A 26,203-nucleotide genomic window follows, 5' to 3' on the forward strand; every position below is an offset into this window, starting at 1 on the left:
TCAGGATGCAGCATTTGAAAGGGTGCAGACTGAAGATGAAAACTCATCTAGAAAGAGAGGAGCAGGCATCCCTGGTTCCCTTCTCTTCCTACCAAATATCTGGGGTGCATAAAGGAGAGAAGGAAGAGCATTCTCCTTCCCTCTTCCATCCTTGCATCCCCGAATCCCGACAACTGCGGCAGGGTGCCACCCATGGGTGTCAAAGTGGCCTGCACCCATGAAGCAGGGAGTGCCTAGAGAATAGGAATTATCCATTCTCACCTATGTCTCTATTCCCACTAGTATCAGTAGCCTTGGAGTTCCCTAGACCTCATTTATGCCACAGATACTAGCATGACCTTTATCTATGAAATGAGAGGCTTGGCCTAATCAGCAGGAATTAGTCATGCTCACCTGTGCTGTGCCTTTTAACCTCTGTTATCGTCTGCCTCTGGATACCTTAGATCCAGTTTTCTTTCCTAGGGCTTTGAACCGAAGCTTGGAATTGAGTTTGGGACAAAATTGTGTCTCAGGGGGTGTATCATAAGCCAAATGCTAAGGTGAAACTGTGGAATTGAGTCCTCCTCCAACAAGGGAGAGGAAAGAATGGCTTGTGACACACCCGGATGACTGGTGGCTATAGTTACGCTTGCTAAGACTTGGGTGCATGGTGCCTGGTTTTGGTTAGCTCCCTTGGTCTTACTTTCCCAAAAAGAAAACCTCCGAGTGGTGGACATCCTGCTTATTCCCATCACCTGGTGGGATTTGGAGGATAATTGCTCAGAACTAGAATATTGACCCAGATTTTTACATTATTCATCCCCTTTTTCTTTCTGAGCTGCAGCCAAAGATTGCTGGTTGGTTCACAGGAGCAGGCAGGGTTAGTCTAAAATGTAGGCAAAACCTTAAGAACAACGAATGAGTTTAGAATTTAATTACAAATGTATGATAAGTTTTGAAACATATTTTCTCTCTCTCCAGTCCTCATTTTTGTTAAAATAAATCATAATAGGACTGAGTTGTTTGCAAAGCAGATGTTAGTCTTATACTTGACCTGATTATTTGCGTAAAGTACAGCAAGAATAATTATTTCTACATAGGCCTTTTAGATTGGCTCTGACGGAACTCTGTTCCACAAAGAAGCTCAGATAAGACCTTTTAAAGCTGAGCCCAGCCATGGGTTTGTATCCTCAAATACCTGTGAGTTGGGTGATCCTCTCCTTTAACATCCCAAGATAAACTCGGAGCTCCTGGGCCTGTTAGAGAGTGACATTCTTTACTGACCACAGGTCAGGAACCCTGTACAGGGACTATGTAGATGAAGGTATAAGGCCAGTTTCTTTTCCCCAAGGGGCTTTTATTGGCTTGGCAAGTCGAGCTTGACTCCTTAAAGGGAAGCATACTTTTCCAGTCAAAGTCTTGGTAAAACAACAGTTTCTCCAATTGTGTCCTATTGCAAAAGAAAAATGGATTCTTATTGTGCTGATGCAAACAACTATATTGCCATAAATTAAGAATACTCTGCTGGGTGCGGTGGCTCACGCTTGTAATCCCAGCACTTTGGATGGCTAAGGCAGATGGATCACCTAAGGTCAGGAGTTTGAGACTAGCCTGGCCAACATGGTAAAACCCTGTCTCTACTAAAAATACAAAAATTAGCCCGGTGTGGTGGTGCACACCTGTAATTCCAGCTACTTGGGAAGCTGAGGCAGGAGAATCGCTTGAACCCGGGAGGTGGAGGTTGTAGTGAGCTGAGATCACGCCACTGTACTCCAGCCTGGGCGACAGAGCAAGACTCTGTCTAAAAAAAAAAAAAAAAAAGAAAAAAAAAAAAGAAAAAAAAGAGTACTCACAGATAATTTCCAAATTCTAGAGGAACCTGACAGAGAGAAACAAACAAACATGCTCCAAATTTTGTTCACAGGCTTATAGCTTACTCAATTATTGAGGCTGTAAATAGTTCAAAATATGTTTCCTTGACTCTGAAAAACAAAACAAGGATCAGCAATATTACAAGCAAAAGTCAAAAAAACTTGTTTCAGTTTCCTGAGTTCTGTTTCAGTTAGTTCTTTTTTTGCTTGATATTTGTGAACATTTCAGCTCTTCCTTTATTCCAATGTTACAATATCCAAAGTTATCAGAAACCTGCATTTGAGAGCACCTGTCAGAGTTCTATAGCTTACTATAAACCGTCTTTTGAAAAGGATTAAAACAAGACAACAACTGTCCGTGACTAACAAAATTCCCAGGGTAGTTACAGTTAGAAACACAATTGACAAAGAAGTTTGGTTATCTCTGGTTTACAATATCTTAACAACCTTAATTATAATTTTTTTTGAGACAGAGTTTTGCTCTTGTTGCCCAGGCTGGAGTGCAATGGCATGATCTCAGCTCACTGCAATCTCCCTCTGCCTGCCAGGTTCAAGCAATTCTCCTGCCTCGGCCTCCCGAGTAGCTGGGATTACAGGCACCCGCCACCATGCCTGGCTAATGTTTTGTATTTTCAGTAGAGACGGGGTTTCACCATGTTGGCCAGGCAGGTTTTGAACTCCTAATCTCAGGTGACCCACCTGCCTTGCCTCCCAAAGTGCAGGGATTACAGGCATGAGCCATTGTGCCTGGCCTTAATTATGATTGATAGCATGTACTCAGACATCAGAATTTCAGAGAGCCCATACAATTTTGGAACATATATCAGCATTATTCACCAAGATATAACCTAAAGAAGATCGAACACCATTTTGGCAATCTCATGTAACTAAACATGACAAATTATCCTGTTTACCTTTTCCAGAGACCCTCTGAACCATCCAAAAAGCCATGCATCAGGAAAGACAATTTTGAAACTGAAGTTTGATATTGGGAAGGCTGTTAAATATGTTAGAGGTTCAGAACACCTGATGTTATGAAATGGAATTCCAGATTATCATAAATTATTTATTTTGCCAAAATGATGACTCAGAAATTTAAAAGCAAAAAACCTTTTATAACTCTTCACAAATTTTGCTAAAGAGCAGATTAGTGCCTTAGGAGTACCTTGTGCTTTTATTTCAATGCTCAATTTATAGAAAAAGCATATAATCCCTTTGGAATTTAGTCAATATATTCACACACAGAATTTTGCAAGATTAATTTTTATAATCCTTCCACTACTTATTTGAATTTTTAGCTTTATCTTATCTAATTTAAAACAATCTTTTAACCCTGGGCAATAATTTACATTTTCATGCCTTGTTATAATTTTTTTTTTTTTTTTTTTTTTTTTGAGACAGAATCTTGCTCTGTCACCCAGGCTGGAGTGCAGTGGTGTATCTTGGCTCACTGTAACCTCTGCCTCCCAGGTTCAAGCAATTCTTCGCCTGCCTTGGCCTCCCAAAGTGCTGGGATTACAGGCATGGGTTACCATGCCCAGCCTTCTTGTAATCTTTTATTAAAAATACATTTTATTGTTCTTACACACCTCGCATATATATCTATTTTCAGTGTTTTCAATTACATGTTATAATGGTAACTCCTAGCAATTTTAATGTTAATGTAAAACCTGGTAAATTGTTTTAATTGTGTGCTATGCGTAGCCAAGGTTTGACTCCTTCCAGCATAATTAAGGGTGTAGTTAATTCCGTATGTCCCCAGGCCTTACCAGTTGTGAATTAGGCAAGTCAAATAGTTCTCAAAACCCAAAAGGCAGTTTAGAACCTTAAAACACTTAGCAAGCCTAATACCTAACCTGCATAATTTAGTTCACCTATTTATATTTTGATGCTATGTGCTTTTTACCAATAATCAGCTGGCCATGCAAGGCCCTTGGGTCATGTGTCCCAGCCCCAGCAGGGAGGGACAGGGACGGGAGGGCAGTGGGGGAGCCACCGCTTGCTGGTCTGTCCCAAAAAAAAGAAGGAAAAGGCCATGGAAAGGTGGGCACAATTTCCTCTACCCTCAGAAGTCTAAGGGAAAAGAGGCTTAGAAGCAAGCCTCAGCCTCCCAAGAAGCTAGGACTACAGGTGTGCGCCACCGTACCTGGCGTATTTTAAAATTATTTTGTAGGAACAGGGGTCTCACTATGTCGCCCAGGCTTGTCTCGAATTCCTAGGCTCAAGTGATCCTTTTGCCTCCGCCTCTCAAAGTACTGGGATTACAGGGTGAGCCACTGCACCCAGCCTGTGATAGTTAATTTCATGTCAATTTAGCTAGGCTATTGTAGCAGGACGAGCCACAGACAAAACTCCTCAGACACCGAGTTAAAGAAGAAAGGGGTTTATTCAGCCAGAGGCATTGGCAAGACTTCTGTCTCAAGAGCCAAGCTCCTCGAGTGAGCAATTACTGTCCCTTTTAAGGGCTCACAACTCTAAGGGGGTGCATGTGAGAGGGTCGTGATTGAGCAAGCAGCCGGTACGTGACTGGGGGCTGCATGCACCTGTAATTAGATTGGAACAAAACAAGATAGGGATTTTCACAGTGCATTCCTATACAATGTCTGTAATCTATAGATAACAGAACCAATTAGGTCAGGGGTCGATCTTTAACTACCAGGCCCAGGGTGCGGCACTGGGCTGTCTGCCTGTGGATTTCATTTCTGCCTTTTAGTTTTTACTTCTTCTTTCTTTGGAGGCAGAAATTGGGCATAAGATGATATGAGGGGTGCTCTCTTCCCTTACTATGATACTCAGTTGTTTGGTCAAGCACCAGCCTAGATGTTGCTGTGAAGGTAACATTAATTGGCAGGGCTGGGCATGGTGACTTCTGCCTGTAATCCCAGCGCTTTGGGAGGCTGAGGCAGGTGGATCACTTGAGCCTAGGAGTTCAAGACCAGCCTGGGCAACATGGTGAAACCCTGTTTCTACTAAAAACACAAAAATTAGCTGGGCGTGATGGCATATGCCTGTAATCTCAGATATTTGGGAGGCTGAGAGATGAGAATTGCTTGAACCCAGGAGGCAGAAATTGTAGTGAGCTGAAATTGTGCCACTGCAGTCCAGCCTGGGTGACAGAGCGAGACTCGATCTCAACAAACAAACAAACCCATGAAATTGGCAGTAAAGCAAATTTGAGTAAAGCAGATTGCCCTCTGTAATGTAAGTAGGCCTTGTTCAAGCAGTGGAAGGCCTTGTGCGAAAAGACTGAAGTCCCCAGAAGGGGAATGAATCTGCCTCCAGACCACCTTCAGATTCAACATTGCAATATTGACCCCTGTTGGAATTTCCAGCCTGCCAGCCTGTGTGGCAGATTTTATACTTGCCCACTGTTAGAGACAAACTGCCCCAAAAAGCTTCTTGGCGCTCCCCACCCCTCCCCCTAATGCTCTGCAACTCTTTTCCGTGCTGCCCGCCCTTCCCCCAAGTCTCTTTACGTTTCTAAGCCCTTATCTAGGCACTGCTGTGAAGCCAGCAGACTTCACTTATCAGACCTTGCTGTGATAAGCAAACCCCAATTACAAACCATCCAGACTGCATGGCGGGGGGAGGGGGTTGTGGGAAGCATAAACAAACTTTACCTACACCCTCCTGTAAGTTTGTGTTTATCTAGCTGCTACCATACACGTCACAAGGTGATATGTGGCAAAATTAACCAGCAAATAACCTCGAGATGCGGCCATACCAAAGAACACCCTCAAAGTCCCCTCCCCAATATAAACCCCTCATTCTGTAAGCTTGGGGCTGCTTCCTCACTGACTGTTAAGGGAGCAGCCGGCAGGTTAATAAAAACTTGCTTGCCTGACTTTGGGTCTATTTTTCCTTTCTCTCAGCTAACTTTACACCAACCTCCATGATCACATGAGCCAATTCTGTAAAATAAATCTCTCTATATATACATACATCCTATTGTTTCTTTTTGTTTCTGGAGAATCCTTTTAAATATATCCACAAAATTACATCAGTCCACTGTCCAATCTGAGAGTTTCTTCCAAATCCAGTTAAAGCAATTTTTAGACTATACCCATGGGTATTTCTCGGTGCCCCAATGACTTGTGCCCAGTGTCGGAAAAGGCTGAACAGGTTTGACAACTGTGTTTGCCATCAAGTCCCCAGCACACCTTGACCAGTGCATAAATCCTCTGGTCCTCCTTAGAGAAGGAGGGACTTGGGTTTCTGCCCTAGTCCTGTTCATCTTGACGGGGGTAAGATCTTTGCAAAACACAAGGAGACATATGACTGTAATGCAAGTTGTGGGGTACCCCCATTGCTGAGAAACCCCTGCTAGACTGCAGCCAAGGGGTTTTATATTCTGCAACTCTTTTCTGAGAGAGGACAAGGCAGAAAGTCCATATCTCAGAACCTGAGAGGTGATAAGAAGCTGTCTTGGGACGCCTCCGAGGGAGATGGGGAGGCCAGTGAGGAGTGGGAGGGGCCTCCCATTCTTCAGTGTTCCAGGAGGATCACAGGGCAATAAGTCTTCAAGGCTCAGGGAGGCTGAGTCCAAGCCTTCGTGTATATGGATATGTGGAAGGTCTTAAGGGTGGTATGGCAAAGTCACGCAGCCTGTAGTGCTGAGCTAAACTAGAACAAAATCTGTAGCCAAGCAGTCCCTGACCCCTTAGCTGGTACTGCCCGCTGGGGATGACTGAGTTGAGATAAAAACACAAGACCGGCCTGGCACGGTGGCTCACACCTGTAATCCCAGCACTTTGGGAGGCTGAGGCGGGCAGATCACCTGAGGTTAGGAGTTTGAGACCAGCCTGACCAACATCCTGAAACCTGGTCTCTGATAAAAATAGTAGAGCTGGGCATGATGGTGGGCGCCTGTAATCCCAGCTACTTGGGAGGTTGAGGCAGGAGTATCGTTTGAACCTGGGAGGCGGAGGTTGCAGTGAGCTGAGATCATACCACTGCACTCCAGCGTGGGTGACAGAGTGAGACTCCATCTCAAAAAAATTTCTTTTTAATAAAAAAAGAAGAAATAAAGATAAGACACTCCAAGTCGGCCAGGTGTGATGGCTCACAAAAAAATAAAAATAAAAAAATAAATAAAAACACATGACCATGAGACAAGCACTTTCTTCTCCTATAAAAATTATCTTAAAAAAATCACATAAATATGAGTTACACTTACATGCTAAGTTTGTGGCTACATACCACATTTAATAGAAAATGCCATTTAGAATTGAAATAACTTACAGAAGTAATATATGCATATTTTAGAGAAATGAGAGAATTAAAGAAACAAAAAGAAGAAAATCCAAATCATCCATAATCCCAACACCTATCGCATAGCACAATGCCTTATACCCATAGGTTCTTAATAAGCATTTGTGAGATGAATACATAGATACACCAATGATCTTGTTATAAGCAGACAGGCATTGTCTGGATTCCCCATATGTCATCTACATATATATGTTTTTTAAAATAAAAGCGTACCATATGCTCTCTTTTGTAACTTGCCATTTTACAGAAAAATAAATATGAATATCTTTTTCAATAAACACTTATGTAACAATTTTTAATGACTGAAAAGCATTTCGTTGGATGACTACATCAGAATTTACTGAACCCTGTTGTTATACATTTAGATTTTTCATGTTTAAAGCTTTGATTAACATTAATATATCTAGCACTAAATGTTTGTGTACATTCTCAATTATTTTCTTAGAACAAAACTCCTAAAGTGGAACCATTGTGGTAAAGGATTTGTTCAGATCTTTGATATGTAGCACCTGCCAAATTGTCCTCCAGAAAAGTTGCAAAGGGAATACTTTTGCATGGCAAAGGCCATTCCAAAAAACAAACACACCGCCACACACGGTGGCTCACATTGCTTGTAATCTCAGTACTTTCAGAGGCCAAGGTGAGTGGATCACTTGAGGTCAGGAGTTCGAGACCAGCCTGGCCAACATGGTGGAACCCTGTCTCTACTAAAATACAAAAACATTAGCCAGGCATGGTGCCGCATGCCTGTAATCCCAGCTACTCGGGAGGCTGAGGCAGGAGAATCACTTGAACCTGGGAAGTAGAGGTTGCAGTGAGCTGAGTTGGTGCCACTGCACTCCAGCCTGGGCAACAGAGTGAGACTCCATCTCAAAAAAAAAAACAAAAAAAAAAACAAAACAAATTTATTTTTGCAAATAAGTACATGCAGAATATATATCACGAAGACATACCATTTTCAACCATGATATTTGCAAAAACAGTCTCTGCAAATATAGTTGAAAATGGTATGTCTTCGTGATATATATTCTGCATGTTCTTATTTGTAAGATTGAACCTGTTTTCTGAATAGATTTACTATTTATATTTCTTTTTTTGTAAATTCTGTATTTTTATTTTTATGTCTGTTTTTCAAAAAGTTTTTGAATTGTGTATTCACACATATTTTCTTCTTGTCTTTTTGTAGTTTCTTTTAAAATCTTTATCCCACCTGGGATTAGTTTCTGTGTATGGTGTGAGGTCCACAAGGCAGGTGCCTGACCAAGGGGTCACATAAGGAGCAGGAATGGAGCCTGCACTTGGCTTGCCAGTCCCTGGGCTGTGGCCAGGGCTGCAGCTGCATCTGCCCGAGCAGGTCTTTTCTTTTTTCTTTTTTTTTTCTAATTCCTGCTTAATTAGAAATAATTAGTAGTGCTTAAGATACTTTTTAGGCCAGCAATGACCACGGATGTGGGTTCTCACTATATTTTCTCCCCAAAAAATCAACCAGTTGCTTTAATGACATTTGTTCACTTATTTGTTTCCTCTTATTTAAGACTAGGCTAAGATCAATCGGAATTAGTTTAGCCTGTGCAGCCTAGCCCTAGTCAACAGGGGAACGACACAGCAGCAGGGGCCACGTGCGTCAGGGATAAGAACCCCTTCCCCTCCCTTGTCCAAGTGTGCGCTCACCATTGCGCCATCTGTAAGGGGTGCACCCTTCCGTAGAAGTAACTTGGCTTGCTGAGAATTAAAAAGAACAACAACAACAACAACAAAAAGACTAAGCTAAGATGTGAAGAAACAGAACTACTTGCATTGTTACCAAATGCTTTTTCTATCTGCTAATTAATTGTTTACTTCCTATAAGGTCTTTATATTTCTTGCTCATTCAAAGAGCTTTGATTCTCAGGATGCATGAGTTTCCTCTGCTTTTTGGAACGTTGTTCTAGCAGCTTGTCAAAGGTAAGGAAGCCCTCACATTTCTGTTTACTCTTCCAGAAGGCTGCTTACTACCAGTTTGTTGCTGGGAGAAAAATAATACTCTGTTTCCTGTAGAAAAGAGAGACTGCCGACATTTTCTTCAGAGAGCAAATAAATGAGAATAAACCAGCCTCTGCTCCCTCATCTAGGATCTAGGAACTGATACTGTTACTTTCTTTTTTTCTCTCTTTTTAAGCCATTCTAGTGGTTAACCGTGGCTTTGGTTTGCATTTCCTTAATAACAAATGATGTTGAACAACTTTTCATGTGCTTATAGACCATTTGTATATCTTCGTTGGAGAAATGTCTATTCAAGTTCTTTGCTTATTTTATTTATTTATTTATTTTGAGGCAGAGTCTCATTCTGTCACCCAGGCTGGAGTGCAGTGGTGTGATCTCGGCTCACTGCAACCTCTTGGGTTAAAGTGATTCTCATGCCTCAGCCTCCCAAGTAGCTGGGACTACAAGTGTGCGCCATCACGCCTGGCTAACTTTTGTATTTTTAGTAGAGACAGGGTTTTGCCGTATTGGCCAGGCTGGTCTTGAATTGCTGGTCTCAAACTCCTGGACTCAGTGATCTGCCTACCTTGGCCTCCCAAAGTGCTGGTATTATGGGTATGAGCCACCATGCCCAGCCATTCTTTGCTTATCTTTAAACTGAAGTTGTCTTTTTGTTGTTGGGTTGTAACAGTTCTTTGTATACTCTGGATATTAAACCCTTGTCAGATATATGATTTGCAAATCTTTTCTCTTGTTCTGTAAATTGTCTTTTCACATTCTTGATAACATCCTTCGATGCACAAAAGTTTTAAATTTTTTTTCTTTTTGAGACCGAGTCTCACTCTGTTGCCAGGCTGGAGTTGCAGTAGTGCGATCTCCGCACTGCAACCTCTGCCTCCCAGGTTCAAGTGATTCTCCTGCTTCAGCCTCCCAGGTAGCTGGGACTACAGGCACGTGCCAGCACACCCAGCTAAGTTTTATACTTTTAGTAGAGATGGGATTTCATCATGTTGGCCAGGATGTTCTCGATCTCTTGACCTCGTGATCCATCCACTTTGGCCTCCCAAAGTGCTGGGATTATAGGCGTGAGTCACCGTGCCTTGCCATTTTTTTTTTTTTTTTTTTTTGAGGTGGGGGTTTCACTCTGTCGCCCAGGCTGGAGTGCAGTGGCGCAGTCTCAGCTCACTGCAGCCACCACCTCCCAGGTTCAAGTGATTCTCCTGCCTCAGCCTCCGAAGTAGCTGGGACTACAAGCATGTACCACCATACCTGGCTAATTTTTGTATTTTTAGTAGAGACAGGGTTTCACCATGTTGGCCAGGCTAGTCTTAAACTCCTGACCTCAGGTAATCTGCCCACCTCAGTCTCCCAAAGTGCTGGGATTACAGGCGTGAGCCACTAAACCTGGCCAACAGTTTTTAATTTTTATGAAGTACTATTTATCTATTTTTTTAAATTGCTCATGCCTTTGTTATCAAATCTAAGAATTCATTGCCATATCCAGGGTCATGAAGACTTACTCTTATATTTTATTCAAAAAGTTTTATAGTTTTAGTTCTTCTGTTTAGATTGTTGATCCATTTTGAGTTAACTTTTTTATATGGAGTGAGGTAGGGATCCAGCTTCGTTCTTTTGCATTTAGTTATCCAGTGGTCCCAGTACCATTTGTTGAAGAGACTTTCTTTCCCCATTGAATGGTCTGTGCACCCTTGTCAAAAATCAGTTGACTGTAGATGTTCCAATGTATTTCTGAATTCTCAGTTGTATTCCATTGGTCTATGTGTCTACACTTATGCCAGTAACATACTGTTTTGATTACTGTAGCTTTGTAGTAAGCTTTGAAATCAGAAAATGAGAATGTTCCAACATTGTTTTCTTTTTTATTATTGTTTTGGTTATTTAGGGCCCCTTGCAGTTCCATATTAATTTTAGGATCAGGTTTTCCTTTTCTGCAAAAAGGCCATGGAATTTTGATAGGGAATGCATTGAATTTGTAGTTTGCCTTGGGGAATACTGCCATTTTAACAATATTAAGTCTCCTAATCCATGAACATGGATGACTTTCCACTTATTTGGGTCTTTAATTTCCTTCAGCAGTGTCTAGTAGTTTTCAGTGTTCACATGTTTCACTTCCTTGGTTAAACGTATTCCTAGGTATTTTATCTCTTGGATACTATCTATTAGTGTGTTTGGGCTGTCATAGCAAAATACCACAGACTGGATGGCTTAAACAACAAATTTATTTTCTCACAGTTCTGTAGGCTAGAAGTCAGAGATCAGGGTGCCAGTGGTTGGTTTCCAATGAAGGCTGTCTTCCTGGCTTGTAGTTGGCTGCCTTCTCCCTGTGCCCTAGAGGGCAAGCTCTTTGGTGTCTCTTATTATAAGGATGCTAATTCTGTCAGATCAGGGCCCCACCCTTATGACCCCATTTAACCTTAATTACTTTCTTGGAGGGCCCATCAACAAATATAGCAACACAGGGTTTAGGGTTTCAACATAAGAATTTGAGGGGAATGCAGACATTCAGTCCATAACAGAGGTTACTGTAAATGGAATTATTTTCTTAATTTCCTTTCAGATTGTTCTTACAGGTTCTTAAAACTCCAGGGGACCTACTGTTAACCAGTTTCCTACGTATCCTCTTCCCCACCCACTTTCTATGTCTGTCTTTCTCTCATGTTCTTTGCATTGTCTGCAACATGTTTCTTTCTGCTGGATTCATTGACAACTATTAAGTATGTACTGAGTGTCTTATTAATGTGCTTAGTAGTGTGTCCAACAATTTGGGATGTCATAAAGAAGTATGACATGGTTTCTGCCCTTGAGGATTTTCAATTTAGTTGAAGAGACAAGAAAGACATCCACAAAATAATTAGAAAACAATTTAGGAACATATGTAATTAAATTCTCAACTGTCTGGCCCATGCACTAGGATAAAAACTCTTTAAGAATAGTCTTTTATGCTGTGCTTACTGCTGTATCCCTAGCCCCTTGAACAGTATAGGAGGAACAGGACATGAGATTCATAAATGAATGTTGAATGAATTAAACATTCTCCTGCTTTGGAGTTTCATCAGGTGGGGGCTAACCCTCCCATTCATCCTGAAAGATGATCTTTGTTCTGCAAAGTGGCTCTTAGACAGGACCCATCTGAGAATGCTGGGACTTTCCAACTGGCTCAGGTTACGATCTAATGGTAGGATCACAGACACAGCACGTATCACTCAGCAAGTATCCTGCTGTCTTTCTAAAATAACTTCTTACATAAGTAGATCCTTGTTAAGTTCCACTAAGTAAACTAACTGAGAAGCATGAAGGAAGAAGGCATGGCTTAGCTAAAAGAAGAAATGTCCCAGAAACCTCCATACTGACAGCCAGGAAGTGGTCTCAGAGGCTTTGGATTCCAGGAAAGAAGCTGATGTTATTTATGTACTTTTAAAATGTAACTTTTCCCCCTCTGATTCCAAGAACATGACAAAAAATTTGAAAAACAAATCACAGTATAGAGAAGAAAGTAAGTTAATTTGTAAAGCACTGTTTACCACCATTGAGATAACTGCTGTTCAGATTTTTATTAAAATGTTATATGTAAGTTTACTTGAACTTAACAGAAGGATAAGAAACCAAACTTTAGATAAATATTTCTTCAAAATGGTATATATTTGTTTTAAACGGGTCTTCTAAAATTAAAGAATTAAGAGACATATTAAGAGGCTGAATTTATTGCAGTAGTTCTCAATCTGTGGTGATTTTGTCCCCCAGGGGACATTTTGGAAATGTCTAAAGACATCTGTGGTAGCCACAACTCAGAGGGTGTGCGGTACTCGTGGTGAGAGGCCAGGAATGCTGCTAGGCACCCGGCAATGCACACGACTGTCGGCCACAACATAGAAGTATCCACTCCGAGTATTGACAGTGCCACAGTTGAGGAATCCTGGATTGTTATTGCATAGTATTGTGGTTTTAAAATAGTACACACTTTTCAAGGGCCTATGTTTGTTTCCAGTTCATAGGACATAGTTGTTTTCTCAGGGATCCATGGAGTAGGTGGTTCAGAGCATGGCCTCCAGCCAGGTGTTCGGAGTTTGAATCCTGACTCTGCTACTTAATGATAAAGTGACCTTGAGCAACTTCTTTGGGCCTCAGTTTCCTTATCTGCAAAATTGTGGTTATATATATGTGTGTTTATATATGTGTATGTGTATATATGTATATATGTGTGTGTATATATGTGTATTATATATGTGTGTGTATATGTGTGTGTGTGTGTATATATATGTGTATCTGTATATACATATATATATATATATTTTCTTTTTTGAGATGGAGTCCCCCAGGCTGGAGTGCAGTGGCGCAATCTCCGCTCACTGCAAGCTCTGCCTCCCACGTTCACACCATTCTCCTGCCTCAGCCTCCAAGTAGCTGGGACTACAGGCGCCCGCAACCATGCCCGGCTAATTTTTTTGTATTTTTAGTAGAGATGGCGTTTCACCGTGTTAGCCAGGATGGTCTCGATCTCCTGACCTTGTGATCCACCCATCTCAGCCTCCCAAAAAATTGTGGTAATATTAAACCTACCCCCAAACAGCTGTAGTGAGGATTGAATGAGTTAATATAAGTAAAATGCTTGGAAGAGTATCTGGTTTATGGTCAGCTCTATGGAAACATGTGCAATTATTATTGTTAATGTCTTAAACTGGAAACAAATTAAGCCTGCTAGGGAATTTAATAGAGAAAAATAGACATGTATGTAAAGTATTTTTTAAAAGGAACCTTTAAGAAAAAAACAAAACTCACTTACAGGAAAATGATATGGCTGGGGCACTTATAAATCTCAGGAGTATTTGCATGAATTCAGAGGCTCAGCAAGGTTTCCCTGCCTTCTGGAACTATCTGGTCAATGTCAGGTGACTTACTGTTTCAGAAAACATTTCTTTTTGTACCTTTAGATTTTAAAAGTTTGAATAGGTAATACATTATAATAGTTCAAAACTCAAACAATAGAACATGATACACATTAAGCAGTCTGACCCCCTCTGCTGTTCCCCTGACTCTCCTATAGTAATCACTTTATATTTATTTATTTAGAGACAGAGTCTAGGCTGGAGTGCAGTGGGTACAGTCATGGCTCAATGCAGCTTCGAATTCCCAGGTTCGAGCAATTCTCCCACCTCAGCCTCCGAGTAGCTGGGATCACAGGCGCACACTGCCATGCCCAGCTAATTTTTTTTTTTTCTTGTAGAGACAGGGTTTTGCCATGTTGCCAAGGCTGATCTCAAACTTCTGAGCTCAAGTGATCCTCCTGCCTTGGCCTCCCAAAGTGCTGGGATTATAGGGGTGAGCCACGATGCCTGGTCCAGTAATCACTTTAACTAGTGTCTTATGTATCCATCCAGTATTTTTCTATAAAAGCAAATACAAATACTATATATTCTTATTTTAGACCCCCTTTCTTAGACAAAAGATACACTTTTTCACATAACAATTTATCTTGGATATCTTTCTGTATTAGTATACAAGGAATTTCTTCATCCCTTTTTAAGGTGACATATTATTTCATTATGTGGATGTCCTATGCTTTGTTTATAAATTTGCTTGTACTTTTTGTAAATATTAACAAATCATCCTCCAAATAGGGATGTGTTATTTTGGAGTCCTACCAGCAGTATATTTTCCTTCCAGGGAAATAGGCATATTCACTGCAGTTTACAGGCGATCAACTGTTCAAAATTAAGACACACTGTCAGGTGTTCCTGGGAGGTAGAAATGGGAAATAGGTCTAAATGCATGTTGGGGGTTTGTCAAGACTGTCCTCCCAGGAATTGGCAGAATCAGCCATCGGTTCAGGGTGATGTCCAGGTAAATGGATGATATATTGAAGGCAATTATGTTGGATTGGTCCTAGGAGCATCCAGGTTTTAACACCAATGCTAAGACCCAGTAAAGTCGGAGTTTTTCTGGACTATGGGTTGGGTGAGGTTTCCTTCTGTAATTTGAATGATAGATTTCATCTCTTTAATTGGTAATTTCTTTTTTATAGAAGCCCTTTGGCCTAATTTCTATACTGGAACTGATTCTGATCCTCTTAAAATCTCTTCAGTAATGGATTAGGAAAGATGAAGTGCCCAGGACACCACTATGTTTCATTTTCTTTCGGTTTGTAGGTGTAACTTACCTAGGAAATTTAATCTCAGGATTTGTGGGTTATTTAAATTTTTTATCCCCCGAAACATGTTTCTTTTCCCTCTCATTTTCAGCAACTATAAGAATATCATAGCAATGTCAATTTCATAGAGGCTATGGATATCAATTGTCAAGTGCTTTAGAAATTCTAAGATAAAATATTTGAGAGTTACATTCCATAACATGGCCAGTAATTTTTTTTACTTCTTTTTTCTTGTCATGTTAGATTTCAAAGACAAAATCATATGGAAGCTCAGGAAACTCATGGGAAATAAATAAATAAATATCATACCACATGGCTTACTTCATATTTGGACCCTGACTTTCTTATCCAGCCTATTGTTTTTCCTGTTGTTTCTCATCAGGCTTCTTTTTTCTTGTTGATTACACAAAGCATTCATCATTTCATTGACAGCAAGCTGCAGTAGATTTAAATGCAAAAAAGGAGCTAGAGGCTTTCTATCACACCTCACTAAACGGCTCAGTTTCCCTAAAATGTTGGCCCCCAACATACACCTTGACATACCTCAGTTTGCCATATATCTCATTTCTCCAAACCTTCATTCCTCCAAGGACCTCGATGCCCCCAGTTCCACCAGACACTCATTACTCTAATACTCTAGTTACTTGTGTGCCCATTATTTTTTTATTGCTCTTCCTCTGAAACAACAGGTCATCCTGGTGCCTACCTCATAAACAATGTACTTTTTTTTATGTGTGTGTCCAGCCCATTTGCTCTGGTGTAGCCATCAGACCCTTCCTCACCCCATCTCCTGTCCTGGAAGCATCTGCCCAACTTGGCCCAGTTATTCAGTTTTGATTGAATCCCACAGGTGCTTTACAAGGCCAAGTACGGTCCAATGTGGATGTCCTACTTAGGGCCTCAGATGCACGTGAACCTGGCCAGTGCCACGCTCTTGGAGCAAGTGATGCGGCAAGAGGGCAAGTACCCAGTACGGAACGACATGGAGCTATGGAAGGAGCACCGGGACCAGCACGACCTGACCTATGGGCCGTTCACCACGTGAGCTGGGGACTGAAGGGACTGGAACAGGGCTCCAGAGGATCAGGGCGAAAGACAGTGGGCACAGGGCAGGCAGGTGGATAACCAGCAGAATAGGACCCCCCTGCATCCTCTGAACCTGATAGTCTAGAGAGCAGTTGTTGGGAGGTGCTGAAGCCCAGGGACCATTCATTGACTCTCCACTAATAAATATTAGGTTGGTGCAAAAGTCATTGCTGTTTCCACAGTTAAAAATTATGGAAAAAACCACACCTGTAATCCCAGCACTTTGGGAGGCTGAGGCAGGCAGCCTCACTTGAGGTCAGGAGTTCAAGATCAGCTTGGCCAACATGGCAAAACCCTGTCTACTAAAACGACAAAAATTAGCCGGGTGTGGTGGTGGGCACCTGGGAGGCTGAGGCAGGAGGATCATTTGAACCCAGGAGGTGGAGGTTGCAGTGAACCGATACCATGCCACTGTACTCCAGCCTGGGCAACAGAGTGAGACGCCATCTCAAAAAAAAAAAAAATCTTTTTAACTTGACATCTGCCACTGAGGGCAAGATTTAGGTTGCAGTTTTTCACTGGGCCAGGCCACCTATGACATGACAGCTCAGATTTAGAATCAGAGCTAAACATTATGTAGAGCCCTTTGTAATCTATTTACATTTTTTTACTCTAAAGCCAGTTTCTTGAATAGATGATATCATATGCATGCATTTAAAAGCTCTTTTGTGAATCTTTGAGTCAGATGATTGGGGGAAAAAAGCTATTCTGCTAACTCATAATAAGTTTGGGGATCTAAAATTTTTGTTTTAGCATATATATTTTTAAAATATCGTTTTATGAAGCGTTGTTTCCCCCAGGAGATATTTTAACAACCACATTTAAGTTCTGTATATCCGATTCCTACTGTTGAGAGTTTTATTTTTGGAACAACTTGAAGTCCCAACAAATGGGTCTATTCTGGTTTTCATTTCCTTTTCAGCAACACTTTTAGTTTATCTTTTTGCAATTTTCCCCTAACATAATAAAGGCAGCTCCTGGGGTGGGGTGTTGAAGGTCATTAAAGAAATAATAATTTTTTAAAATAAAAAATATGTATTTAAAAAAATAAACTTGACTGGGCGTGGTGACTCACGCCTGTAATCCCAGCACTTTGGGAGGCCAAGGCGGGTGGATCACGACGTCAGGAGTTGGAGACCATCCTAGCTAACACGGTGAAACCCTGTCTCTACTACAAAAAAAAAAATACAAAAATTTAGCCGGGTGTGGTGGCACGCACCTGTGGTCCCAGCTACTCAGGAGGCTGAGGCAGGAGAATCTCTTGAACCCCAGAGGTGGAGGTTGCAGTGAGCTGAGTGGATGACAGAGCAAGACTCTGTCTCAAAAAACAAAACAAACAAAAAACAACTTTATTAGTTTTAAAAATTCAAAAGTAATACTTGCCGTGAAAATTTCAATAATAAAATATGAAGTCTCTCGCCTTTCCACTCCTATCAATCCTCCTTGTTGAACCAGTGCTGACAGTTTGCTGTGTATTCTCCCCTCTTTATCCAGGAGCATGCAAATATACATGTGGATAGGTAGGATTTTGTCTCCTCTTAAAATTGGACTATATTGTACTTATTGCTCTACAGCTAGCCTTTAAGAAAATGGACTCATACCCAGCTTGCTTAGGAAAGGAAATAGGTTTGAGGAACAGCTGGGAGTGGGGGCAGTTCCTGGACATTAAGCTTGCTTTTGGGAAGAATGTTTCCACCCACGTGAGCACCCTTGCCTAACTAGGGAGGGGGCCTGACCATCTACTGCATGACTGAGGCAAGAACCTAGAGCTTTAGCCTCGTGGGCCTCCCTGTCCCTCTGACCCACTGAGCCAAGCAGAGCATGAAGGCTCTGAGCCTGAGGAGTCCAGGAACCCTAACCTGGTCCTCCTTTATTCCTCAGCCTCCTCAGCTCCCCCTGATTTGACATACGGAATATTCCAGAGCTGTATAATTGCAAGATAATCAGTCAATATTCACTAAGCATTCACCATGTGCCAGGCACTGAGCTAAGCCCTCGAATGATGTGAATAAGCCTCCTCATATAGGCACTCTATTTTTTTTTTTTTTTTGAGATGGAGTTTCGCTCTTGTTGCCCAGGCTGGAGTGCAATGGCGCGATCTCGGCTCACCGCAACCACTGCCTCCCAGGTTCAAGCGATTCTCCTGCCTCGGCCTCCCTAGTAGCTGGGATTACAGACGCCTGCCACCACGCCCGGCTAATTTTGTACTTTTAGTAAAGATGGGGTTTCTCCATGTTGGTCAGGCTGGTCTCGAGCTCCCGACCTCAGGTGATCTACCCGCCTCAGCCTCCCAAAGTGCTGGGATTACAGGCATGAGCCACCGCACCCAGCTTAGGCACTCTTACTATCCCCATTTTATAGAAAGGGAAATGAGGCACACAGGAGTTATCTACCTAGGGTCCCTGTGCCAGGAATGGTCAGACCTGTGATTTGACCCTGGACATTCTGGTTCTAGACGCCCACCATACCCACTCCACTCTGCCGTAGCAAGATTCTGGTTTGGGGATTCTAAGATTCTGACACTTGAGATTTTGGTGATTCCATAATTCTAAATTCGAGGAGTATGGGATTTCCTTTGACTCTGGGTGGCGGGGGGTGGACTTTAGGGTGAGAAGATCTTCCTTAATTGAACCCCTATAGAGGCTTATGTTTGTGCTGTTCCTCTGCGTCCCTGCAGGGAAGGACACCACTGGTACCAGCTGCGCCAGGCTCTGAACCAGCGGTTGCTGAAGCCAGCGGAGGCAGCGCTCTATACGGATGCTTTCAACGAGGTGATTGATGATTTTATGATTCGACTGGACCAGCTGCGGGCAGAGAGTGCTTCGGGGAACCAGGTGTCGGACATGGCTCAACTCTTCTACTACTTTGCCTTGGAAGGTACCCTTGCTGGGAGAGGCGCTGGGGAAGGGAATGGGTCAAGGGGAGGTTGTGCTCCCGTTCCTTAAGGGCTGCTGGATTCCATATGTCCTGGTTCTGCCTCCTGTGACGGCCTCTGTGCACTACGCAGCTATTTGCTACATCCTGTTTGAGAAACGCATTGGCTGCCTGCAGCGATCCATCCCTGAGGACACTGTGACCTTTGTCAGATCCATCGGGTTAATGTTCCAGAACTCACTCTATGCCACCTTCCTCCCCAAGTGGACTCGCCCCGTGCTGCCTTTCTGGAAGCGATACCTGGATGGTTGGAATGCCATCTTTTCCTTTGGTGAGGACTCCCAGATGGGGCCCAGGGAAGAGAGATGGGGGTGACTCCAGGTCTGTGCGTCAGCGGTCTCTCCCAGGCCTTTTCCCTCATGCTACCAGTTGTTGGAGTGGCTCTTGGTCCTTGGAGATCATGACTTTTGGCTTTGTCCTTTCCTCTTCTCTGTTGCTCTCACAGGGAAGAAGCTGATTGATGAGAAACTCGAGGATATGGAGGCCCAACTGCAGGCAGAGGGGCCAGATGGTGTCCAGGTGTCTGGCTACCTGCACTTCTTGCTGGCCAGTGGACAGCTCAGTCCTCGGGAGGCCATGGGCAGCCTGCCTGAGCTGCTCATGGCTGGAGTGGACACGGTGTGTGAAGGGGGAGGATGAGACCAGGGGCCCCTGGCTCCCACCCTAAACCATTTCCCCATTATCCTTCACCTGATCCCGACCTTCATCCCTCCAAGGACCTGCTTCTTTTTCTGTACCATGGATACAGCACTAGAAGGAAAACAGAGGGCTCGTTCAGCTTAGCTGAGGTGGGTGGACGGGGGATAGTCCTTTCTTAAGATGGATTCCATCACCTCCTGGAGTCTCCTCACTCTGACAGCTGGGAAGTTCATCTCACATCTATCCAACTGTCTTGCTGCAATTTGAATGGAGAATTGGAAGAGCTCATTCACAAACACTTTCTTTCTTTTTCTTTTTTTTTTGGGACAGAGTCTCACTCTGTTGCCCAGGCTTGAGTGCAGTGGCTTGATCTCAGTTGACTGCAACCTCTGCCTCCTGGGCTCAAGCAATTCTCCCGCCTCAGCCTCCAAGTAGCTGGGATTACAGGCGTGCACCATCATGCCCAGTTCATTTTTTTTTTTTTTTTTTTAATTTTAGTAGAGACAGGATTTCACCTGGTCAGGCTGGTCTCGAACTCCTGACCTTAAGTGATCTGCCCGCCTCGGCCTCTCAAAGGGCTGGGATTACAGGCATAAACCACCACGTCCGGCCAGTACCTTCTTTCTTTATAGTTCATATTTCCAGTGCTTTTGTCCTGTTGGGTTTCTCTGTGTTGCCATCCCCTCCTCCAGTGAAGGTGCGATTCTCCATTATATTGGCCCTCATCCCACTGTGAATTCATGTTTAGCATGGAGGCTGCCATGAACCTTCATGTTTTTTCCTGCTAGGCTTGTGGCAAATTCATTTCTCCCATATTTTGCACACACCCACTCATACACCCTCCCATTACTGGTCCCTTTCCTAGAAATCGCCCTCACCTCATCTCCCACTCTATCTCCTAGACATCCAACACGCTGACATGGGCCCTGTACCACCTCTCAAAGGACCCTGAGATCCAGGAGGCCTTGCACGAGGAAGTGGTGGGTGTGGTGCCAGCCGGGCAGGTGCCCCAGCACAAGGACTTTGCCCACATGCCGCTGCTCAAAGCTGTGCTTAAGGAGACTCTGCGGTAGGACAGGATGCTGTTCTGGGGGGCACAGGATCTATGTGTGGGGAGGGAATCAGAGGAGGAAATCGGAAGTGAAGACAGGTGGGCTGGGGCTAGTGACAAGGATGAGATGGGAGAGGCAGGGGAGAAGGAGTGGGGCACTTTTTACCCCCATGAATCCAGAGCAGACCCTAGATATTCTTTTCCCTGCAGCCTCTACCCTGTGGTCCCCACAAATTCCCGGATCATAGAAAAGGAAATTGAAGTTGATGGCTTCCTCTTCCCCAAGAATGTGAGTGGGACTAGACAGCCTGATTGCCCAGGAGTGCCCCATGCCCCCGAAGAGATGCATTCATGCTGACCAATCTTCCTTCATAGACCCAGTTTGTGTTCTGCCACTACGTGGTGTCCCGGGACCCCACCACCTTCTCTGAACCTGAGAGCTTCCAGCCCCACCGCTGGCTGAGGAACAGCCAGCCTGCTATCCCCAGGATCCAGCACCCATTTGGCTCTGTGCCCTTTGGCTATGGGGTCCGGGCCTGCCTGGGCCGCAGGATTGCAGAGCTGGAGATGCAGCTACTCCTGGCAAGGGTGAGCTGGGAGAGACTAGAAGGGTGTGTGGGCAGGGAGGGGTAGAGGAGTCCTGGGAGGAGAGGAAGGGAGGCACAGGGTAGGAGTGTGCAGAGCAGGGAGTGGATGGCAAACACACAGTCCACCCAACCGCATGTGCTCTTTGCCCCCCAGCTGATCCAGAAGTACAAGGTGGTCCTGGCCCCGGAGACGGGCGAGTTGAAGAGTGTGGCCCGCATTGTCCTGGTTCCTAATAAGAAAGTGGGCCTGCAGTTCCTGCAGAGACAGTGCTGAGCTGAGTCCCCACCTTGCTGGGGCTTGTCCTAGAGGCTCCAGCCCTGGCATAGTGGTTCCTGGCTGCGGCGTGTCTCAGATGAGGAGGGAGAGAAGGAGGCCACCAGACTTGAGAGGTGGAAGGAACTCCCTGCACTTCCCACAGACCCTGAGCTTTTGCCACTTCTGTCATTTTTGAGCAACTCCCTCTCAGATAAAAGGCCACCGCTTTATCGCATTGCTGTCCTTGGGTAGAATATAAAATAAAGGGACTTTTATTTCTTATCGGAGACCTTTGTCATTTTTTTTGACTACCCAGCATCTGAGGGAATTCTCCTCCTCCACTGAGTCATGGTGAGAGGCACAGCCACCCTGGTCCTTGGAAACTGAGAACACCTTTTGCTTTCCCAGACCTCACAAAGAGGCCTTGGTTTCACCTGGCACTGGCTGAGGCCACACCAAGCAGGAACTACAGTGACTCCCGAGCACTGTGTCAGTCAAGTAGCAGTTGTAGAGAATAGAAACCACCCTCTTTGAACAGAAAGAGCAGAGATATAGGCAATGGGGTGCTACAAAAATTATTGGAGGTGCTCGAGACCAGGCTAGAGTTGACCTCTAGCAGGCACTGAGCAGCTTGGGGAGCACCATGTTGGCCACAATCAGGAGGATGAGAGTCTAGAAGCTATTGCTACAACTATTGGCTCTAGAGCTACTCCATGTCAACTAAGTTCAAGTAGGTCTGTGCTGGCAAAACAAAACAGGTCACGCAGGATGACCCCTATCCTGCCTCTCAATACCCATGAAGTCAGCAGTAACTGGACTTGGACCTTTATGAATGCCTCGCGACTGCTCCTGATAGCAGAAAGGGCAGGGGCCTCTACCTCTCTTCCACCTTCCACATCTTTCACGTACAGCTGAGAGGAGGAACCTAAGTCCTGCCTGGAGCACTAGCTGCAAGGGGGCCTAGGGATTATAGCTTTTAACTTTCCAGCCTCCTTAGTACAGGAAGCCCACTTGAAGGAAAGTGGGTTGCCATTGAGAGCCAATGCATCACAGCACTAGCCTGAAAATTCAGAGTCCCAGCAGTAAATTTTGGTGGAGTCATAGGAAAAAAATGAAGTTCACTTTCTTTTTAAAAAATTAATTTGATTTTTTGAGACAGGGTTTCATTCTGTCACCCAGACTGGAGTGCAGTGGCACCATCTTGGCTCACTGCATCCTCAACCCAGGCTCAAGCGATTCTCCTACTTTAGCCTCCTGAGTAGCTGGAACTACAGGCGCACATCACTTTGCCTGACTGATATATATATATATATATATATTTTGTAGAGATGGGGTTTTGCCATGTTGACCAGGCTGGTCTCGAACTCCCGAGCTCAAGGGATCTGCCTGCCTTGGCCTCCCGAAGTGCTGGGATTACAGGCATGAGCCACCGTGCCAACCTAAAGTTCACTTTCTTGGCCTGTGGGAATTATAGGGTTTGAACTCATTTAAAAAATTATGTCACTGCCCTGATTAAAATACTTCAGAACTGCCCTCAGCCCTCAGGTCAAGTTCAAAGTTGTTACTGTGGTTCATAAGACCCACTGTGCCCTGGCACCCTGCACCCTGACCGTGGTCACCCTTTCACAGCTGAGCCTGAATTCCTTGCATGTCTCTGAGCGCATTATGCTCTTTCCAGCCTCAGTACTTTGTATCTCCTGTCCTCACTCTTGGAACACCCTCTTCCCCAACTGTCATGTCATCACAGAGAGCTTGCTTTTTCTGAGGATTCAGCTCAAATGTCACTGCCTCTGCAGGGCCCTCCCTAACCTCTCCGAGCAATCCTGTCTCCTGCCTTCCCCTCCCCTGCTTACAGAGCTGAGCTGTCAACATGCTCACTTTGTTAGAGATCCAGCTGTCTCCCCAACTGTGAATCGCCTGAAGGGCACAAATCAGGCTTCTTTAATGTTGGATCCCAGTGTCTAACTGTGTCTAGTACCTAAGAGGTGCTTAGTAAATGTTTCCTGAAAAAGAGACCGGAATAGGGGGAAGGGAAGAGAAGGGAAGGGGAGAGGAGGACACAGAATTTTCTAGATTGAGAAGGGGAACCCAGCTTGTAATCCCAGCACTTCGGGAGACCAAGGTGGGTGGACCACTTGAGGTCAGGAGTTCAAGACCAGCCTGGCCAACATGGTGAAACCCTGTATCTACTAAAAAAAAAAAAAAAAAAAAAAAATACAAAAATTAGCTGGGTGTGGTGGCATGCCCTTGTAATCTCGGCTACTAGGGAGGCTGAGGCAGGAGAACCGCTTGAACCCAGGAGGCAGAGGTTGCAGTGAGCCGAAACTGTGCAACTGCACTCCGACCTGGGTGACAGAGCAAGACTTCTCTCAAAAAGAAAATACAGAAAAAAAAAAAGAAGAACCTAGAGGGAATTGGGAGGAATTACTGATTATACAGATAAGGCTCTCAACCCCTCCTGTGTAGTGATCCACCTGTGAGAGCTCCTTGCAAATGCAGAGTCTGGGGCTGGGCCCTGAGGCTGCCAGGATCTGTGTCACAAAGTCAACCAGAGTGGAATTCTGCCTTCCCTAGTGTGCTGCTCCTTCAAACCAGCAGGGCCGAGCTGCCAAAACAACATGGGTGGTGCTTGGGGGAGGGGAAGTCTGTGATGAGACTTGGATTGGGGTTTTGTAGCAGTTGTGCAAGATGATGTCAGTGTTCACAGTCTTGCAGCTCAGTTAATGAACTGATCTCACGTGGAAGTCCAGGAAGACCTTGGATATCCACACAATGAAATATTATTCACCCATAAGAAAGGAATGAAGTGCTGATTCACGCTACACTATGGATGAACCTTGAAAACCTTATGCAGATGGAAAGAAGCTCACAAAAAGGCCACATATTGTGTGATTTCATGCATATAAAATGTCCAGAATAGGCAAATCTATAGAGACAGCAAGTAGATTACTGGTTGCCAAGGGTGGAGGGACGAGAGAATGGGGAGTGACTGTTAATGGGTTTGTTTTGGGGGTGATGAAGATGTTTTGGAATTAGATAGTGGTCATCACTAACTTTGCTTAACTTTTTGAATATACTAAATATCACTGAATTGTATATTTTGGTTTTTGTTTGTTTGTTTGTTTGTTTGAGGCGGAGTCTCAATGGGTCGCCGAGGGTGGAGTGCAGTGGTGCAATCTTGGCTCACTGCAACCTCCACCTCCCGGGTTCAAGTAAAGTCTCCCATGTCAGCCTCCCGAGTAGCTGGGATTACAGGTACAAGCCACTACTGCTGGATAATTTTGGTATTTTAGTAGAGACAGGGTTTCACCATGTTGGCCACGCTGATCTCGAACTCCTGACCTCAAGTGTGATCCACCCGCCTTGGCCTCCAAAAGTGCTGGGATTGCCGGCGTGAGTCACCACACCTAGCTTGAATTGTATATTTTGGAAGGGTGAATTGTATGGCATATTAATTATATCTCAAGTGAAAGAAATCTGTGAAGATCAGTTTGATAAGATTATTGTAAAAATAGATGTCAATGCAATCGATACTTGCAGAAGATTCTTGGGGGTCACCAATGTCCTAGAGGCACCACAGGAAATTCTGAGGCAGCACTGCCCTGTCATGTATCTACAGGGCCTAAAATCCAACCTCAAATTGGAAACTGGAAATGCAGAGGAGAAAGGAACTAAGCTGATGGGCAAAGTCACGAAGTTTTGTGAGGCTGTTTCCTTACCCTTTGATGAGGTGTGTAGGCACAGCTTCAGAGGCTCCTAGCAAAGTTTTTGTCATCAGTGACAGAACACAAGATGTAAGAGCTGAAGAGTTATGAACACAAATGTGAAACCTTGCCTACTGGAGCTGCCACTAGAAAGCCCGCCCACATGGCACTGGGACGAATAGAATCAAAGTCTCCCATCCCCAAACAGAGAAAAACAAAATATAGCATATGGCCAAAGTAATTTATCTTTATACTTGTTTTTTTAATATTTAAAATATATTTATTGCCCTATAATATATCTACAGAAAAATGCACTGACCCTAAGTGTACATGAGATTCTCTCATAAATTTCATGTGTGCATGTGTACTTCAAGTGTACGTGAAATGACCTCTGTTTATATTCCATCACAATGCCTGGACAAGACTTACTTAATATAAATGAAAAAATCACTTTCTTTGACAGTGATTCATTCAGATACATATGTAGTATCTCTAGGATGGATGTGGTCATAGTCTCAGTTCCTTTCCCAGCAGTTTTTTCTCTGGAGGGAGAAACACATCTCCCCTGGTTTGAGGGTTGGCACAGAATTCATCAGTGGCCAGTGATGGGGCACAGTTCCAGGCCCCGAGACTCTCAGGAGCTCAGGGCCCCCAAGCGTCACCATGAAGAGATGTCACAGTGAGGCTCCCTGAGAGC

At 44.0% G+C, this 26,203-nt stretch overlaps 1 protein-coding gene across 1 annotated transcript in view; it reads left to right on the forward strand.

Annotated features, from left to right (window-relative positions):
• Positions 1–22,089, forward strand: part of LOC111548691 (sterol 26-hydroxylase, mitochondrial) — a 33,087-nt gene extending 10,998 nt beyond the window's left edge. The window contains exons 2-9 of the mRNA XM_023221278.2: positions 16,100–16,290; positions 19,013–19,212; positions 19,343–19,540; positions 19,715–19,887; positions 20,811–20,977; positions 21,170–21,248; positions 21,335–21,547; positions 21,701–22,089. Coding sequence (XP_023077046.2) covers positions 16,100–16,290; positions 19,013–19,212; positions 19,343–19,540; positions 19,715–19,887; positions 20,811–20,977; positions 21,170–21,248; positions 21,335–21,547; positions 21,701–21,820 — 1,341 coding nt within the window. The 3' untranslated portion in view covers positions 21,821–22,089. The remainder of the gene's footprint in view (positions 1–16,099; positions 16,291–19,012; positions 19,213–19,342; positions 19,541–19,714; positions 19,888–20,810; positions 20,978–21,169; positions 21,249–21,334; positions 21,548–21,700) is intronic.
• The last annotated feature ends 4,114 nt before the right edge of the window (positions 22,090–26,203 follow it).

The sequence above is a fragment of the Piliocolobus tephrosceles genome, chromosome 11, assembly GCF_002776525.5.
Source record: "Piliocolobus tephrosceles isolate RC106 chromosome 11, ASM277652v3, whole genome shotgun sequence".
Taxonomy (NCBI): Eukaryota; Metazoa; Chordata; class Mammalia; order Primates; family Cercopithecidae; genus Piliocolobus; species Piliocolobus tephrosceles.